The sequence below is a fragment of the Suillus fuscotomentosus genome, assembly GCF_016647785.1.
Source record: "Suillus fuscotomentosus strain FC203 chromosome Unknown F5891scaffold_4, whole genome shotgun sequence".
NCBI classification, from domain to species: Eukaryota; Fungi; Basidiomycota; class Agaricomycetes; order Boletales; family Suillaceae; genus Suillus; species Suillus fuscotomentosus.
Window position 1 is genome coordinate 84,827 of NW_024539516.1, and position 16,556 is coordinate 101,382.

General features: G+C 47.3%; 6 protein-coding genes across 6 annotated transcripts; 4 read left to right on the forward strand and 2 right to left on the reverse strand.

Annotated features, from left to right (window-relative positions):
- Positions 1-1,324: 1,324 nt before the first annotated feature.
- Positions 1,325-3,101, forward strand: F5891DRAFT_1002243 (uncharacterized protein). Its single transcript, XM_041360233.1, has 6 exons — positions 1,325-1,561; positions 1,617-2,031; positions 2,083-2,132; positions 2,192-2,276; positions 2,324-2,365; positions 2,415-3,101. Exons 2-6 carry the CDS (start codon positions 1,731-1,733, stop codon positions 2,996-2,998), a joined length of 1,062 nt encoding a protein of 353 aa, XP_041231988.1. The 5' UTR covers positions 1,325-1,561; positions 1,617-1,730; the 3' UTR covers positions 2,999-3,101.
- Positions 3,102-3,142: 41 nt separating this feature from the next.
- On the forward strand, positions 3,143-4,623 carry F5891DRAFT_941457 (Clavaminate synthase-like protein; the record flags this gene model as incomplete). Its single annotated transcript, XM_041374343.1, has 8 exons — positions 3,143-3,401; positions 3,456-3,657; positions 3,710-3,798; positions 3,855-3,906; positions 3,963-3,980; positions 4,033-4,199; positions 4,251-4,323; positions 4,431-4,623. The coding sequence occupies 8 exons, from the start codon at positions 3,143-3,145 to the stop codon at positions 4,621-4,623; spliced, it is 1,053 nt and encodes a 350-aa protein (XP_041231989.1).
- Positions 4,624-4,795: 172 nt separating this feature from the next.
- Positions 4,796-6,766, reverse strand: F5891DRAFT_1274335 (uncharacterized protein; the record flags this gene model as incomplete). The annotated part of the gene is made up of 2 exons (XM_041370171.1): positions 6,659-6,766; positions 4,796-6,596 (listed from the first exon to the last, which is right to left on the reverse strand). The coding sequence occupies exon 2, from the start codon at positions 6,578-6,580 to the stop codon at positions 4,796-4,798; it is 1,785 nt and encodes a 594-aa protein (XP_041231990.1). The 5' UTR covers positions 6,581-6,596; positions 6,659-6,766.
- Positions 6,767-6,809: 43 nt separating this feature from the next.
- F5891DRAFT_1181828 (uncharacterized protein) lies at positions 6,810-8,548 on the forward strand (the record flags this gene model as incomplete). Its single annotated transcript, XM_041366068.1, has 11 exons — positions 6,810-6,842; positions 7,022-7,126; positions 7,182-7,277; positions 7,333-7,557; positions 7,643-7,754; positions 7,808-7,845; positions 7,900-8,001; positions 8,051-8,107; positions 8,152-8,254; positions 8,309-8,368; positions 8,424-8,548. The coding sequence occupies 11 exons, from the start codon at positions 6,810-6,812 to the stop codon at positions 8,546-8,548; spliced, it is 1,056 nt and encodes a 351-aa protein (XP_041231991.1).
- A 1,082-nt stretch (positions 8,549-9,630) lies between these two features.
- On the forward strand, positions 9,631-11,044 carry F5891DRAFT_466845 (uncharacterized protein). Its single transcript, XM_041371924.1, has 6 exons — positions 9,631-9,819; positions 9,885-9,927; positions 10,007-10,137; positions 10,199-10,750; positions 10,801-10,859; positions 10,918-11,044. Exons 1-5 carry the CDS (start codon positions 9,813-9,815, stop codon positions 10,839-10,841), a joined length of 774 nt encoding a protein of 257 aa, XP_041231992.1. The 5' UTR covers positions 9,631-9,812; the 3' UTR covers positions 10,842-10,859; positions 10,918-11,044.
- Positions 11,045-11,275: 231 nt separating this feature from the next.
- On the reverse strand, positions 11,276-13,777 carry F5891DRAFT_1238013 (laccase; the record flags this gene model as incomplete). The annotated part of the gene is made up of 12 exons (XM_041369672.1): positions 11,276-11,726; positions 11,776-11,837; positions 11,891-11,914; positions 11,970-12,118; positions 12,178-12,198; positions 12,251-12,953; positions 13,011-13,038; positions 13,088-13,172; positions 13,223-13,372; positions 13,430-13,498; positions 13,551-13,602; positions 13,653-13,777. 12 exons carry the CDS (start codon positions 13,775-13,777, stop codon positions 11,653-11,655), a joined length of 1,542 nt encoding a protein of 513 aa, XP_041231993.1. The 3' UTR covers positions 11,276-11,652.
- Positions 13,778-16,556: the final 2,779 nt, after the last annotated feature.

The window sequence follows — 16,556 nt, forward strand, 5'->3', positions numbered from 1 at the left end:
ATCAGTGAATTTGGTTTTCAGGCCTTATTGTTTGCTTTATATGGGAATGCACGCCTATCGTCGCCAATGCTATTCTGGGAGGTGAGCTCACCTGTGGTACCTTGCTGAGACTGACCTGACTGAAATATTATGCAAGTCATAATGATGATTCGGATACATGCGATGTATGGACGATCCAAAAAGATGCTCGTCTTTCTCGTTCTCGTCTTGCTCGCTTCCACGATCGCCTCCGTCGTTATGGTTGCAATAGCAAGCATCGGTGTTTCAGCGGGTAAGCTTTAGTTATCGATGAAACCTTCAAGCACATGCGACTCATGGACAAATACCAGGGGAAGTCGTCCTTCTTGGCTTCCATATGTGTCTTGCCACATATGATAACGTGAACCAGGTGGATCTGATTTCCGAGAGTATAATATCAACCGCTATATGGGAGATCCTCACCTTCATCCTTGCATTCTGGGTTGTCTTAAAACACTTCCGTGAATTGCGACAATCTCCGACAGGACCGACCATTGGGGACTGTTTTATGGTGTTGACCAAAAGTCACGCGTTTTACTTTGTAATGTGAGTTTGGTTATTTAGATGTTATTATCTTGTTTCGCTGAAGTTTTGCATGTGCTAGCTTTGCCGTTGTAGCTTGCTTCAACATAGGCTCAACATCTACAAATATCATAGTGCGCCAACCTACAACTAAGCATCTGTGTCTGTCCGCTCATCATCATTTCTACAGTTCGCACAGTCTGTAGGAGGTGATGTTTATATAGGTACTCTTCAAGTTGCCCAGGCATTGCAGATGTTTGTGCTGGGACCGCGTCTGATCCTCAGCATTCGCAAATATCACGCCAAGCTTGTGGCCAGGTCCGACGAGGGAATAGGCATGACGACCATTCGTTTCCAGGCTGGTGGCGATGTGTCAACTAGCGGAGATGTTTAACACGGGTATCCAAATGATCAACCCCGGTTGTTTTGTGGTGGTATTTATGTGGTGATTTGGAGGATTGGATTAGGATGCTGTATTACTATTAGAATTATCTGCCCAGCTATGAACGAAACGTCTCGTGATCTATATGTTCTCTTTTGCGCACACCTCAAGTTCACGTTTCTGAATGTTTTATTTAATAATAAGCAATTTCCTATAAATAACGTTTCATGCGCATGTCATTTGTCAGTACAGACAAAGACAATAAACTTCGTGAAGGTTGACGTTCGAGTCTTAAAATTAGGGCAGAAAGAATAAAGGCTACTCTCGATTTAGGGGCAAGCGAGACCACGTGACTTCGCGCCACGCGAGGGTGAGGCTGTGCCATCGTCCCCCTTCTATGCAAGAGAAGATACCACTATACCTTTCAGTCAAACAATAAGGCGTAAGGGCAACGACGCAGGCGGCAGGCCCCCATGACCCACTTCAAAAACCTGAATGAAATTAAATCTTCGGACGAGTACCGTGTCTGAGGATCCTAATTTCATGGAATCTACTCTTGTGCAGCACAACTTGTACCAGTGATTATCAAGCTTTCTGCGTGGTCGTTGAGGTAAATCGATCGGTGGTCGGGTGAGAGCGCTTGAGAAAGAAAATGTAAGTTATAGCCAAGCCTCGTAAGTTGTGTGATGCCCACATGTTGGACACATGCAAAGTGTTCTTCCTCCGCTCTGCACCCGAAGCGGTCAGCTACAACAATACTGCGTGACCTGGGTCCACTCCGAACCAAATTTCACCAGGTCTCCCGGTGATGGCAGCATACTACGCCACTCCTTCAAGTTCCATAGTCGCCCACACCTCTGCCTTGCAACCTTATGGGCAATGCTCTGAGCTGAGCGTTCCAAACCCAAACGTTAGCGTCTATGATCTACCAACGGACTCCGAAAATGAAGCAGAGGTGGATGAACTGGAGTCCGACACAGATCCCGAAGACGAGCTCGCCGCAAGCGCCTCCGCTAACCAGAAGAAGAGCGGACGACGGCTTGGGGAACGTGTCCCCGGGACAACTCTACTCCCTCCTTCCAGAGTAGAGAACATAGTTCAACCGGATAGTACGTTGAACAAAATATGTTAATCAGCGCTCGCGCTAAGGAACTTTTCAGCCAGCATTACTATGTCGAAGGAGGCGCTGTTCATTTTGTCGGTTGCAACAGTGAGGGAACCTGTTTGGCGGTTTTGCAGTGCATCTGAATGTTGCGTTTTCACTTGCAGGAGGAATTCATAAAACGAATGGCCCAAGCTGGCCACAGACAGGCGGCAGCAAAACGTCGAGGGACTGTAAATTACTCAGATTTGGGTGAGTGAAAGTGTCTTTTCTGACTTTTGACTATAACTGTCCGTCAGCGTGTTCCACTCAACAATATCAAGAGTTCATGTTCTTGCAAGGTTTGTACGTCATTAGTCTGTCTCGTATTGTCTAACACAATCGTTCCAGACACCATACCTGAGCCGATATCCTTAGCAGAGGCACTTGACAGACGGGCAATGAAGGAAAAGGAAGACTTGGAGGCCAATCCAGCGATGTCCACCACCCACCGACAGTCACCTCCTTTCATAGCAGTATCTGCACCCTACTTAAATGGGAAGCCAAAAGCCAAGCCAAGACCGTCAGTCGCTAATGGCAGAGAAACGTCAAGTGCAAGTGCAAATGGAAGTTCTAAGAGAGAGCATAGACGAAATGAGGACGGGATGGATGGTGTTGTGTCAAGAAGCCGGAGCACGAGAGTTGCGCATGAGGATCGTTATGCCGGGCCAGAAGAGCGCGCGTCAAGTGATGTGGGCAATGAAACAGGTGTACATCAGGCGGCTCTATCACCGAGGCATTCAACCTCAGGCCTCCAGGACACAGGACGGTCACCTCGCGAGTTTGCACCCAACTGGCCTGGTCATTACACTGGCCCCGCAAGTGGCTTTCTGCAGGATGCACATGGAGGGTTTAATCGAGGAATCGCTAGTCAGAATCCTGGGCGTACTATTTACTCACAGCAATCACGTCCAGAAAATGGATCGTATCAGTAGCATGTGCTGAATTGTTCCTATTGGCTATTCGACGCAAGTACTTAGACTTATCCGCGTTACTGTAACCTTATCTTATCTTCAATGAACTATTTGGCACAGCCATTCGTATCTTGACTTGAACCTTACCCCAAGGCTATCAGATCAATGACACACACTTTAGCAAGCCTCCCAATCATCGACATCGCACCTTACCTCGAGACTGAGCGTGATCTGGTGAAATGCCAGTCCACATCAGACGCACTACACAATGCCTGTGTCAAGTACGGGTTCTTCTATCTAGACATTTCGCAATTCATAGATCCCTCAGAACCTGAGGAATTGACCCAACTAGCCCGAGAGTTCTTCGCACTGCCACAAGAAGAGAAGGATAAGATTGGTCTGGAGCACCAGGATAATGCTAGAGGTATGTCACAGTTTAAGCGGTCTTCGAACCAGAAATATTGAGCTTCTTATCTAGGATACCAAAGACTCAAGCAGAATGTGACCAACGGCAAGGCGGATAATCACGAAGGAATCGATTTGTACAAGCCTGTTGAGAAGCCAGACAAATCAAAGCCACTGTGGGGAGAGAATCAATGGCCTGATATCCCTGGATTCGAGCATAAATACGAGCAATGGATTGCGAAGATGAAGAAGCTTGGCCTCATTGTTATGGAAGCGTACGTTCTTGCTAAATCCATGGTATTTTCTTCCCTATATGCACACTCGTAGGATGTCTGTTGGACTCAAGATGACAACAGAAGAATGGATGGAGTTGCGAGCTCAAGTAGATGATAGCTTCTGGGTAATGCGAATAATCGGTGAGCATTATTTGGCTAAAGTTCGTAAACGTTGGCCCTACTTAGCTACATGAAAGGCTATCCTCCACTTCCAACTGATGACGATGGTTTCTCCTGTGGAGCACACAAGTGAGATACTATTGGTGTTTCGATATCTAGATATGCTGATGCACATGCATCGACAGAGACTATGGCTGCCTAACGTGAGCTACGAATGAAAGCTCAACAAACATGTCCCTGACGTCGATTCCTAAGCTTCCTATACGCCGATCCTACTAGAAGTGCTCTACAAGTGTTCTTGCGACAATCAGGCACGACAGCATCAGATTTGGACGGCCTGCCAGCAGAGCATGGTACAGAAGAAGGGATGTGGATAAACGCAGATCCTGTTCCCAATTGCGTCGTTTGCAATATCGGCGAGAGTATGTTGCTGGTATTTCAAGCGTCCTCACTGGCTAATGTCAATCACTCAGTGTGGGAGATCTGGACAAATGGATTGTACAAAAGCACGTTGCACAGAGTAGTTCACAGAGGATCAAATTATCGGTAGGTGTTGCGCAGCTCTTTGTTGAGTTATTTCTAATTGATTTGTGTAGTGTCTCGTGCGAACCTCCCATTCTCTGCGATATATTTGTTTACTGATACACCGACAGAATACCGTTCTTCTTTGAGCCCAACTTCACCGCGAATATCGCCCCTCTTCCAGCAGCTCTGCGTCTTGTGCCTTCTCAAGACAAAGAATCATCAAACGAAGGACAGAGCTACAAATCCGTTGTATATGGCGATTTTTTACTCAGGAAAGTTGATAACAATTTTGCATTAGATGGTAAAGGGAAGTATGATTAGTGATGATCATTTTCGTAAGTAAGTGTTGATACAGGAGTTGTTTGTCTCGCCCTCGAATTTTATCACGTCTCAGTGCCTGTAAACTATGAGATCTGAGGCTCCGTATGCAGCTGCTATGTATGAGTCGCCAGCATACTTAATTAAATTGCCGTGCTTGCCCGACGGAATCATTTCAGGAGGCATATCCGTCACTGTAATCCTCGTAATCAATGAAATCACCATCATAATCCTCCTCTGTGTCAGTGAAGTATTCTTCATCGCTTTCGTATTCATCCCAGTTCACATCGGCCACCACCTCTCGCAACAACTGCACGTCCCGGGCGAATATACCCGAGGTTGAAGTGATCGTAAGGTGCTCTAACCCTCGACCTTCGTTGACGCGATCCATGAGCACGTCGAGGAAGTCAGAAGGCCGCATCCAGTTGAAGACGGAGGAGTCGAACTCCAGGTCGTGAAAGACAAGATGGGAGAGTGCTGGGGAGAAAATGGGCCCCTGCTGTGAGCGCCCGCCTACGGACCGCGACACACTATGCTTCCGTGAACGCAGGGATTTGAGAAGTTCTTCGAGAGCTTGGTTTGGGCCTCGCAAGTACATGTATGCAAGATTACGAGCACCGCCACGGGTAAGAATATCAGCCCAGAAGCCATCCCAACAAGCGAAGAAAAAGTCGCAGTACATAGCCTCGATACTCCCAAGAGGAATGAGCCTCCCCAAGTCGCTAAGGATGGTTCTCCTCATCTCAATGGGAAAGTCAAAGTCAAGAATGACAGGGCACTCCGCCGACAAATCCGCATCATGACAAGGCATTTCCCTCGCCCACGAAAGAGGGTTTCGGACAGTGCTATAATGCAAACGAATGCAACTATTAGGGGAAGATAGTTGCATTGAACGAGGGACTTGTCGAAAGTCATTTGGAGTGTCTTTGAAACAACTTTCCAAGGCACGAGAGATGATGGGGAGGCTCAAATTCCATTCTTTGTTCGGATCTCCTGAGGATGCTCGGCATACTAGTCGAACTTCCGATGTTGGCGATTCAATGCAAGTTAGCACGTTGGCCACTTCCAATATTTTTGCCGTCAAACGCAATTGTTTCAAGTGGAGGAGTTGAACATTCATGGTATGAGATGTGTGGGGTAGCGACACCGTATGGGGGGAAAGAGTCGGGAGAGCATCTTCTAATGTAAGGGTATGCAGAGCAGGCATACGACGGAGCGCAGAGACCAACTCGTCTAGTGTCGGAAGGCGTTCTAATGATACTTTTTTGATGTGAAGGACAGTGAGTCCTGTGAGGACGGAAGATGCCCATGACAGATCACAGTGCTTTATTTGGAGCTTGCAAAGGTTGGGTGCGGAGAAAGAATTCGGGATTACTATCCGTGATGTTTGTTTATCCCCTACGTCTAAAGCAAGCGATTTTAGTCTGGGAGCGGAGCATGATGATAGCTTGTCAATAAATTCCATGATACAACGGTGTCCCGCAGTATCACCGTGCAAGAACAGAAGAGAGACCACTTGCAAACGCTCTATGTGCATCAACGCCTTTTGAATGGCGTCTATACGATATCGCCGACCGATTTTCAGGTTCAATGGAGCCATTTTGGACCTCGTGAGCATTTCATCAGTAGCTGTTGAGGAGTTGAGAAACGGGGTGGCCCATAGCTCCGGTGTCCCGAGAGCAACCCCGCGCCAATGGCGACAAATGTGTCCGACAATGAGCCATGAAAGAACATCAGGGTTGTCAGGTTCATGAAGACACTGCGTCTGCTGAGCATGATGAACGAAAATTGCGCTAAGGAGCTCTGGAGGGAGAGAGGATATGGGTGAGAGACTGTTGCGGCACGTCCGAAGAGCTCGCGTTCTCTCTTCAAGGGCAACAATTTCATCGTCAATCTCTATTTGAGCTCTCGAGGCTAGCACAGGATTGTCTGGAGTTACTTTTGGACAGCAAAGCGTCATGTTGCAGGCGAAAGGACTGGAATGGTCACCAGTTTTGAAATGTTAACCAAAATCTTCAAAGTTTCAACTGGCACGTACCACCACGTACCGATGGTGCTGAACCACTGGGTGGTTGATTAACTGTTTTTCTTTCTTGGGTCAAGGGCTCGGGGACGGCTGTGGGTAAGTGCCAATTTTGAATTATCCTAGGGTGACTTGAATGAATGAATTTATATTTGATGCTCACATAATGAATTATATTTGGCCATCTACGCTCACATTAGTAAGCTCAATGAATGGCGGAGTCACGTGCAATCAGTAGACGTCAATGTATACTTTGACTCGATCATTCCATCTTCTGATTCCTCATCGATTGTCAACGCAATTAATCGCGCGACCTCATCCATTGGCGCGAGAAATGTCTTACGAATCTTCTGTCTCCAAACTTCCTCCTCATTGAAGGATCTTGTCGTGACTTCGCAAGTAGATGTCGGAAAGACTGAAGCCGACAAGGCTGAAGTAGCGCAGTGGATTGAGAAGCTTGCGGAAGAAAAGGTTGCTCTTCAAGTAAGCCGTATAAAGGAATTGACCTAAATTACCTGATGAGCCAGTATTGTTGCAGGATCTTGAGACCCAACTTGTCCCTCGTACATATATTGTGAGCAACTATCTTACTGCAGCAGATGTTGCCCTATATGGAGCACTGCACCCAATCTTTGTTCGTGACCATTACAGTATCTATTTTTTTACAAAACTTATGCCCATAATTCCAGACGCAGCTACAACCTGGTTACGACTACCCTGCAGTCACGCGTTACTTTGACCACATTCAAACACGACCATCTGTACTGGCTGCTGCAAGTGCACTTTCTCCACCATTTTCTCTTGTTTCTTTTGACTTCTCGTCTGCCCCTCCAATTGAGAGGAAAGTGGATGCGCCAAAGAAGAAAGAGAAGGCTGCAGCTGTGGCGGAGCAGGCCGAACGGACACCTGTAGCGGTATCAAAAGAGGACAAATCACCCGAAGATAAACCCAAGGAAAAGAAAGAAAAGAAGAAGGATGCGGCCGCTGCTGAAAGCGGAGGCAAGAGAAAAAGAGAAAGCTTCTGCTCCTGCTGGCAGCAAGGCTGTTGCTGAAGATGCCGGTGAACCTGTGCCTTCAATGATTGATATGCGGATCGGTCACATTGTTGATGGTGAGCTGGTCCCTGCTCTAGGAATTTAAAATGCTCATCGACAATTTTGACAGTTAAAAAGCACCCTGAGGCTGACAGTTTATATATCGAGGTAAGCTATTTCCCTATAGTAAATATTGATTATAATGAATGTATGTTTCATCAGCAAATTGACCTTGGTGAGGAGACTGGTCCACGAACGGTTGTTTCTGGTCTCGTGAACTACATACCTATTGAAGAAATGCGGGATAAGTACCTGGTTTGCATCGTGAGTCACCGTTATGACGACATAAACAGATGGTTGACCTTCCACGTAGTGTAACTTGAAACCCGCGAATATGCGTGGAGTGAAGAGCTTTGCGATGGTCCTAGCTGTAGGTTCATTGTATAATGGTGTATCTCATCTGACATCGGCCAGGCAACATCAAAAGATGGGAAGGACGGTGGCGTTGAGCTTATCCAACCTCCGCCAGGTTGCAAGCCAGGTGACCGGGTGTACTTTGAGGGCCCCGATTACGAAAGTGCGAAAATGTTCCTAGGTCTCCGCTCTGTGTGCTCAGACTGCTTTATTTCAGACGCCCAGCCATTGGCTCAAATGAACCCCAAGAAAAAGATATTTGAGACAATTCAACCAGGTGCGGAGACTACTTTTCTCCAGAATCTTGAATGTTAATAGATCGGGTGTCTTAGGATTCACGACGCTAGATACGAAGGAGGCAGCGTGGATCAACCCGGTAACCAAATCAGTTCACAGGATCCGTACCAAGGACGGTATTTGTGTTGCTCCGAACTTCGTTGGAGCATCGTTATCATAGATAACACAGGTGTAGAGACGTAGCCGAATAACCTCATGCAAGGTCTATCAAATACATTCTACATATTATAAGGACGGGGCGATTCATCAAACATGAAACAATGCAGGGACAAAGCGACGAAGAATATGGTCGTGACTCAGATAGAATAAGATGAAGTAACCGCCTTGCTCGAGTTGCTGGTCATATTTAGGTCAGCCGGGATAATCAGTATGGCGAGAATAAGACTTACTTCTCGAATTCAGTAGCGATCGGCGTGCAGCCAACGCATCATGCTCGAGCCAGACGTCAACATCGCGATCATGGCGAGCATAAGCGATATAAAGAGCAGACAATAGGGAACGGGTGACGTGTAGTCGAAATATGACACAGGAGAACCCGTGCTGACGAAAACACCGCTTATAGCGAGGAGACACTCGCCTTTATGAGAGCATATCAACGTCGGCCGTCGGCTTCAGTCCGCGACGGGCGCGGAGTTGGATAGCTTACCGCGGTGAAAGTGCAGGCCAGGATAGAGCACGACCTGTTCCTAACGGTTTCGAAGGCTTGCTCGGACTGCACCGACTTCCGATGATCATCAATATCTGGGCATCCGAGCGCCAAAAAAAACAGAGTACCCTCGTTAAGAGGGACGTGCGACGAAGGGCTTCTGGGAGGGATTGTTCCTCCGCAGGTGCTCTGTCGTCAGCAGTCACATATGACTGGAAAGGTCGGCGTAATTGAGGCATACGGCAAGGATTGTCAAGTTTTGAAAACGCACCTGAGTGGAATAGAATGAGGCCATCGGGTGAGACAGAAGAGCAAAGAGAGACCGATGCTCATACTGAGAACTGGCACAGGGAGATGCTGTTAAAAGAAGGTTAGAAAGGTGGAAAATGGACGGGGACACCATTGTCACGGACCCGGGAAATCGGTCTACGTCACATCACTAAAATTCTGATCCAAGGATCGTGGTCCTTGTGGATGTGTTTTTAAGACTTGCCATCGGCGTGCTCAATTCTTGAGTTGTCAAGAGTTGTCAAGTCCCACCGTGCCTTAGAGCCAAACAATTTCGGGTAGGCTCCATTTGGGCACCGCAGCCACCGCGCTTATTCTGCGTGTTCTCATGTCGTCACACAACACAGTTGGCTCGTTATGCAGCGAAAACGGGAGCTTCGTGAGCTCTTAACTGTCCTTTCTGATTCATCTTCTATGTTGGGCATCTTACAACGCACTCACCTCGAACTTGAGCACTTCGTTTTCGCCGATGACGGATCCGAAATAAAACATGTCCGGTAAGCGTCAAGTCGGAAGGTATCCGATGAACCTAGTAGGTGCCACTGGTTCTAACTAGGTAAAGTTCGTCCTAGCCCACGGATCCGAAATATAACATGTCCGGTAAGGTATCCGATGAACCCAGGTGGTTCTTACGATACTGCATTTTAGTTCGTGGCAAATAAAGACCCTCGCGATTTTGACTAGAGGGTCCATAGCACCCAAATACCCACTGTCGTTTCCAACCATGCAACGCACACTCATCTTCACCACACTCGTTACATTGGCTACTATTGCTGTGTCACATCCGACACCAAAATTAGTCAAAGCACGTACTTGTGAGAGGGCTCGTGCCATTCTTGCTGATGAGAGTCACGCTGACTCGGAGATGCCATGCAGCTCTGGCTAAGCCCCAGAAGCTTAATCCTAGCACAATTGATTATGATTATAACCTCACTGAACTAATTACACTTGATAAACCTGACTCAGTCGACTTTGGAGATACACTCGTGTCGCCTCGTCGTTCCCTCGATTCTGATGCACGCGGCGAAGCCGACCACAGCGACAACATTAACAATGACATTCACAAGAGAAGCTCCCGCGACTCTAAGTCCTCCGTCTCTCATTCAACCAATGAAAGGGACAATGGCGACAACAACGGCTACAACATCGGCAACAACAACATCGGCGACAACAACATCGGCGGCGACGACAACGACAACGGTGACAACAACAACGGCTACAACAACGGTAACAACAACACTGGCGACTACAACAACGGCGACAATGGCGACAACAACGGCGACAACAGCGACAACAGCAACAACGGCTACAACACGGGCAACAACAACATCGGCGACGACCACAACGGTGTAGACGAAGGCCAGGAGGCTGGGGGCGATGATGACAGGAGGCGCAAGGACGTTGGATCCCACCATGTTCACGAGAGAAGTAAGTCATTACAGGCCTGCTGGATCACTATGTATAACACCTGTCACCAGAGGTTTTTTACCGTCTCAAGGACGAGAAGCGCTACAACTAGGCAACATATCCGAGAGAGGTACTGGTTTTTTTCCTCTTGTATTACTACTCTGAAGTCTTATTGCTGTTTTGTTCAGCTTTTGAATTAGGAAAGGGTTGCGAGAAGGCGAATTGAGTTTCATACATCATATAGCTACAGTATCAGGATGCAGCCTGGCTCGCACGAGAGTAGATAATTGAGTACGGACTCAACCGACACAGCAGGTCCATTCCAGCTCTATATATACTTTGGGCCTTCGTCTTCCTTTTGCATGTTACCCCACTGCCCCGAGTGGCAGACTGCTCATAAGTACCCTCAAAACCACCATAAATCGCTTCTATATTTAGTGATTAAGTACGCCTCGCCGATCAAAAAAGCACTACCCTTCTCCAGTTGAGGACCGCAGTATCATACATTATACAGGAACGTTGACTCACCTCAGGTGCCGTGTACACCTTCAATTTGACATAGTAACCCGCGACCCCTTTCCTTCGCGGCCTCTTTGCGCCGTTCCCTTTCAGATTTGCAAGTATAGACGATTGATGTTATTCTGGTACCTCTATGCGGTGCGGTTGAACGCATCTTGATTAAGCTCTCTCCATGCAGAACACAAGATACAGGGTGCGTATATTTGTAGCTAAATCACATTATGTGCTGATGATACAGACGAACGGCACGAATGGCTGTCGATCAGCTCGGATGTCACTTCTACATCAAGAACGAGGGCTATTTACTAACTATCGTGTCCGACCTATTACGAATCTACGAATCGTATTTGAAAAATGTCCTGTTTAATGTTCTTCAGAAAAAACGGAGGCATAGACTAAAAATATCAATCAACGGGAGGGAGAGGGAAATTCTGTTGAGGAATGCTATTGTATATCGGACAGAGCTGCTTCGAAGCATCTAATGCTGATCGTCAGACCCGCTCTAGTTTATAGTGCTCAGTGCTTACTATTGAGAGGCTGCGAAGCCGCCACATCTTCAGGAGCCTCTGCGAATACTATAGCCAGTCCGCTACGGATCCAATGATTAATTCGAGTCCAGGCTCAGTGAAAGGAGCAACTCACGCGGATAGATGCCATTCGATATGGCTTCACACAGACAAAAAGTCATTACGAGTTAAAAAGACATGAACATAACACTTACCAATGCAACAGCCAAGGCCCAGGGTTGTCGGTGATGAACCGGATAGTCACACGATCACCAGTGTTGCCAGTGGTCACTGTATCACGCATGACGGGGTCGACGTAGTTATAAGCGGTACTTCCAGCACTTCTGATAACAGCGAAACTATGCTACAAACCAAATTATCATTAGTCCATCGAGTGTATGTAGATGACATGCCAAGACGTACCCCATGAAGATGGAATGGATGCTGTAAAGACATATCAGTCAAGGACATACATGTTGTTTTGAAATGGACTCACAGGACCCCCAGGGGAATTATCAGGATTGAACGTAAGTTCGATAACCTTATTCCGTGGCAGAGTGTATACGGAGCCGTTGGGCGCAAGATCCGCAGCCGTCATAGCACCGCTCAGTAACTGTAATAGGACAGGGACACTAGGGGAAGTATACTGGATGTTATTGATGAGGAAGTTGAAATTGGACAGGTTTTTCCCAAGAACAAGGTCAAGTTTGACGTCCGGTTCCTGCAGTAAACGAGGCGAAGGCGGAGTTAGGGAGTGTAGGCTAGTCTCATTCAGAGCATCCCAGTCCGAGTTTGTCATATTCTGGGGGTCTGCGTCGGGAGCGCCTGCATATCGAAAGATAGCCGTGGCATTTGTGCCTGCATCGGGATCGGCATGCACCCAATAGTTGTCCACCGGCTGGTTTGTCTCGAGAATGAAGGAGTATCGTTGCGCAGCGTAGATCTGGATAGAGTCCACTACGAGCGGCTCGACGTATTGGCCATCGACTTCGATGATTGTGAGATTATGGCTGTCGATCGAGAAAATGTAGTTGGGCTTGCACGCCATGTTCAGCAAGCGGAAACGATATCGCTTTCCTGGCTGAACGTTGATGACGGCGAGAGGCACATCTGGGCCTCCATCATAACGCCCGACACCGTTGATAAGCACCGAGTCGGCAATTACTTGTCTTTGTACTAGAGGTGATGGCAAGTTATACCTACAAAGCAAGCCGGATCAATAATAGAAAAAGATGTATAAGCCTTTCTTTTCTTACCAGTCCATTAATGTGATGATGCTAGACTCTTTACTCAAATGTGAGAAACGCAATCTTGTTTTGTCGAACGCACTCACCATCATCAATATCGTACAATGAACTGTATGGGTCGTTTGGATTGTAGATGATCAGCGGACCTCGTAGACCATCGCAGTATTGGACCTGAATTTAAATCAGTTTCCGACACCATGAATAAAAATCGAAGCACGTACTCCATAATGAGAGTGGTACCAGTACGTTCCCACTTGGTCGGTAGCATTGAAGTCATACAAAAAAGAGTGTCCCGGAGCGATCGGACATTGCGTGACAAATGACACGCCGTCCATTTGGTTGCTATGATGCTGGAATAGTCCATGCCAATGCTGTTTGCGATCGACATCATTGTGAGCTCCTACATGCATTTATCGGCTGGTACTTACGATACTGGTACCCGTTAGCATCGAATCGTTAGTCAATTGATTCGTGACGTTGATCTTGAACGTATCCCCCTAAATACACATGAGGTCAACCAAGAGTTTGCGCATGCAGAGCAGACGCTACCTTCTGAGCCACGATAGTGGGCCCGGGATGAGTGCCACCGGCAAGAACCCCCCTGCAATGAAGTCAGTAATCAAATAGGTCGAAAGGTAAGCAAACACTGACGATCTGGTGAACCCGTCTGGGGATACAATACCATTTGCAATGACGAGGTCAGAAACTGGGCCAATAGTCACGGCACGACCCTGGAGGCATGCCAGAAGGCATATGAATACATAGAGTTGGAACATGACTCGATACTCCAGTCAATAGGAGGAGGATAATGAGCGAAATACGTTGCATCCTTCAGCTTAAGTAGTGATCCTGGTATCGCCCTCTGGACCAGAGAGTTGGTCTACATGTCTTCCGATTCGTGGATCGAAATAATCGGCTGAGGCAGTAATTCCCCGTACTGGTATCACCATCTGGACCAGAGAGTAGATCTGCATAACTTCCGATTCGTGGATCGAAATAATCGACTACGAGGCGGTAATCCCCTGTACTGGTACATCCAGTAGATTCCCACCTATAGGTCTCCACCGATCAACTCGAATGCATTACGGACTTTGTAGAATGGAAAATTTGATTACCTGTCAAAGGCACTATCCGTTAGCGATACGAGCTCTTCGAAGCTGGGTAGTCCCAAAGGGACTTGGCGACTGACCGGAGTACCTGAATGCGCTTTCATGTCTTCCGCACGTTTTGTGGATGTCATTGGCCGGGGGCGTTGCAACGGATCATCTGAACAAGCCTTGATGATTCGAGACGCAACTAGGCTGTCATGTCAATTACACCTACCGCCTTCAGGCCTATTTTGGGCATGCAGGACACGACGGACCGCCTTGTATAATGCAATAGGATCCAATCATTAGCCAAGCGATACCGGTAGTAGAACATTTACATTTACATCAAGCCTCGGCAGAGTTGACAAAATACCCACGACGACAGATCTTCAAGATTTGGCCCCAGGCGCTGTAGCGATAAATTTGACGGTTGCCGAGTTCAAGACTGGTATGGAGATGGATCTGTTTATAAGCCGAAGATCTTTGGTGCCGCAGCCACGTTGCATGGTAGTTGCCCAGTAAGTAATATCAGATTTGAGTGAGTTCTGTAAGTAAAAGTTGGCTTACAGCAATTTTCAAGAGCGTGAGTAGCTGCTGCCCCCCGCGCTAGATCACCTGTTACTGTGTAGAATGAACACCGTACAAACTGATGAGTCGAATCTAATTATACCTCCGCAGCTTAAAAACATACTGCAATCCAACAATATGTTATTGTTGTAATTTGATTCGTTAGACCGCATTGCGGCGACGTCTTGAGCTATCAAGTGCCTGTATAGGCACATGAACATTGTCCATCCAAGGTTATTGAATGATGATGGCTGCTAAGCTCAGGTGACAGATTTGCGACCTTCTGGACCGCTATCAGCTGGTGTTGCTGTGATTCCGCAGGTGCAGTTGATTTGAAAACGGAGGCTATTATGTCATCGGTATAAATATAGAACCACGATGTTATAGTTGGTTGTAGACGTAATGCAACCTGAGTCATAAGTGCCTCGTCGGATCAATATTTGGAAGCAGGGGACTAAGTGATCGTCCACACTCGAGTAGGAATATCTTGCAAGCTATCTGGCTGGCCCCTGAGCGGACATGATGTTGGGTGAACACTATAGGCAAATAGTTGAGAGCAAAGTACCAGAAAGGAATCGGCACCATTGACATGTGTGCACTGGAGTCAGCTGAGTCCGTGGCATACGATGAGTTAGCTGTGTACTGGATTGTTGAGGATAAAGGTACATTGTATGTTGGACAAATAGTGAGGCAATTAACGTACCATACCTACTAGTAGGGAGGGCGAAGATCCCGTAGTGCACAGTACTTGAGTCCAAGAGGAACGTCTACTAGGGAGGAAAAATAGCCAACTGGACTGCCTACTGGGTCGAACCGGTGTTCATACTTATTATGGAGCTTTTGCAAATTATACAGGTTAGCCGTATGGGCGCGCCCGTATTCCGAAATCGGGAATTCGAAGGGTGGTCGTGTCCTGAAATAAAACGTGAACAGGGGTTGTCGTGCAGCCATGAGTTGTCAATAATACGCGTCAACTGTATATCAAATACTGTGAGGAAATAACTTACTGCGACTTGACTGCGACGGGCTGAAGTTCACAAGCTCTTTGAAAGCTGTGCTTCCCAGGGACGACAGACATAGGAACTCGGCCAGAGAAGCCACGCGTGCAAGCTGGCGGTGAGAGATATTACTACGAACATCAAAATGGCAAGCACGTGGCGTTTGGTGGACGTAATCTGGGACACGACTCGAGACCGGAGAGCTGGTTGTCAATTACTCGTAGCAGCCGGCACCAAATATTGTGCAGATCAGTGCTGTCTGTGAAGTCAGAAAGACCGGTCAGCTTAGATTCGCACGCAACGAGCTATTTGCATAATGGTAGGCGGTAATTTCCAAACAAAGTGTGCGAAATGTAGTCCTACAAAGAATGATTTTTATCTCAACAACGAAGCAAGTTATTGACATGGTCCAAGCGACAAAACTGATCAGAAAAATCGAACGCAGATGACCAGCGAAAAAACTAAGCGATTCGGTGAAGTTGGTGGTCACCTGCTCTCAGAGCCAACAATCTACAACAACACTTTTCCTAGTGTCGAACGTCTTCCTCACCCCACTATGAAAGGTCACAAATCGTCGCAAGAACTATGCAAAATTATCATCTGAATGCTACTCCTCCTCGACACATCCGAAATACACTGGTGCAAGCAAATCGACAATAGAAAAGATGGCGCAATGCTATAAGTTGACTGAAAAGCCGTATATCAGCCACTCGAGCAAGGCGGCTACTTCGTCTTGTCCTATCTGTTGTCGATGGTCACGGCTATATTCTTCGTCGCTTTTTCCCTGCGTTGTTTCATGTTTGGTGAGTTGTTCCATCAATCGAGGCTTTCTCTGGTCCCTCATGCATTCCACCCAGCGATGTTGATAGTAGGCTTTGCTTCTCAAAGCATGATCTGCCGCG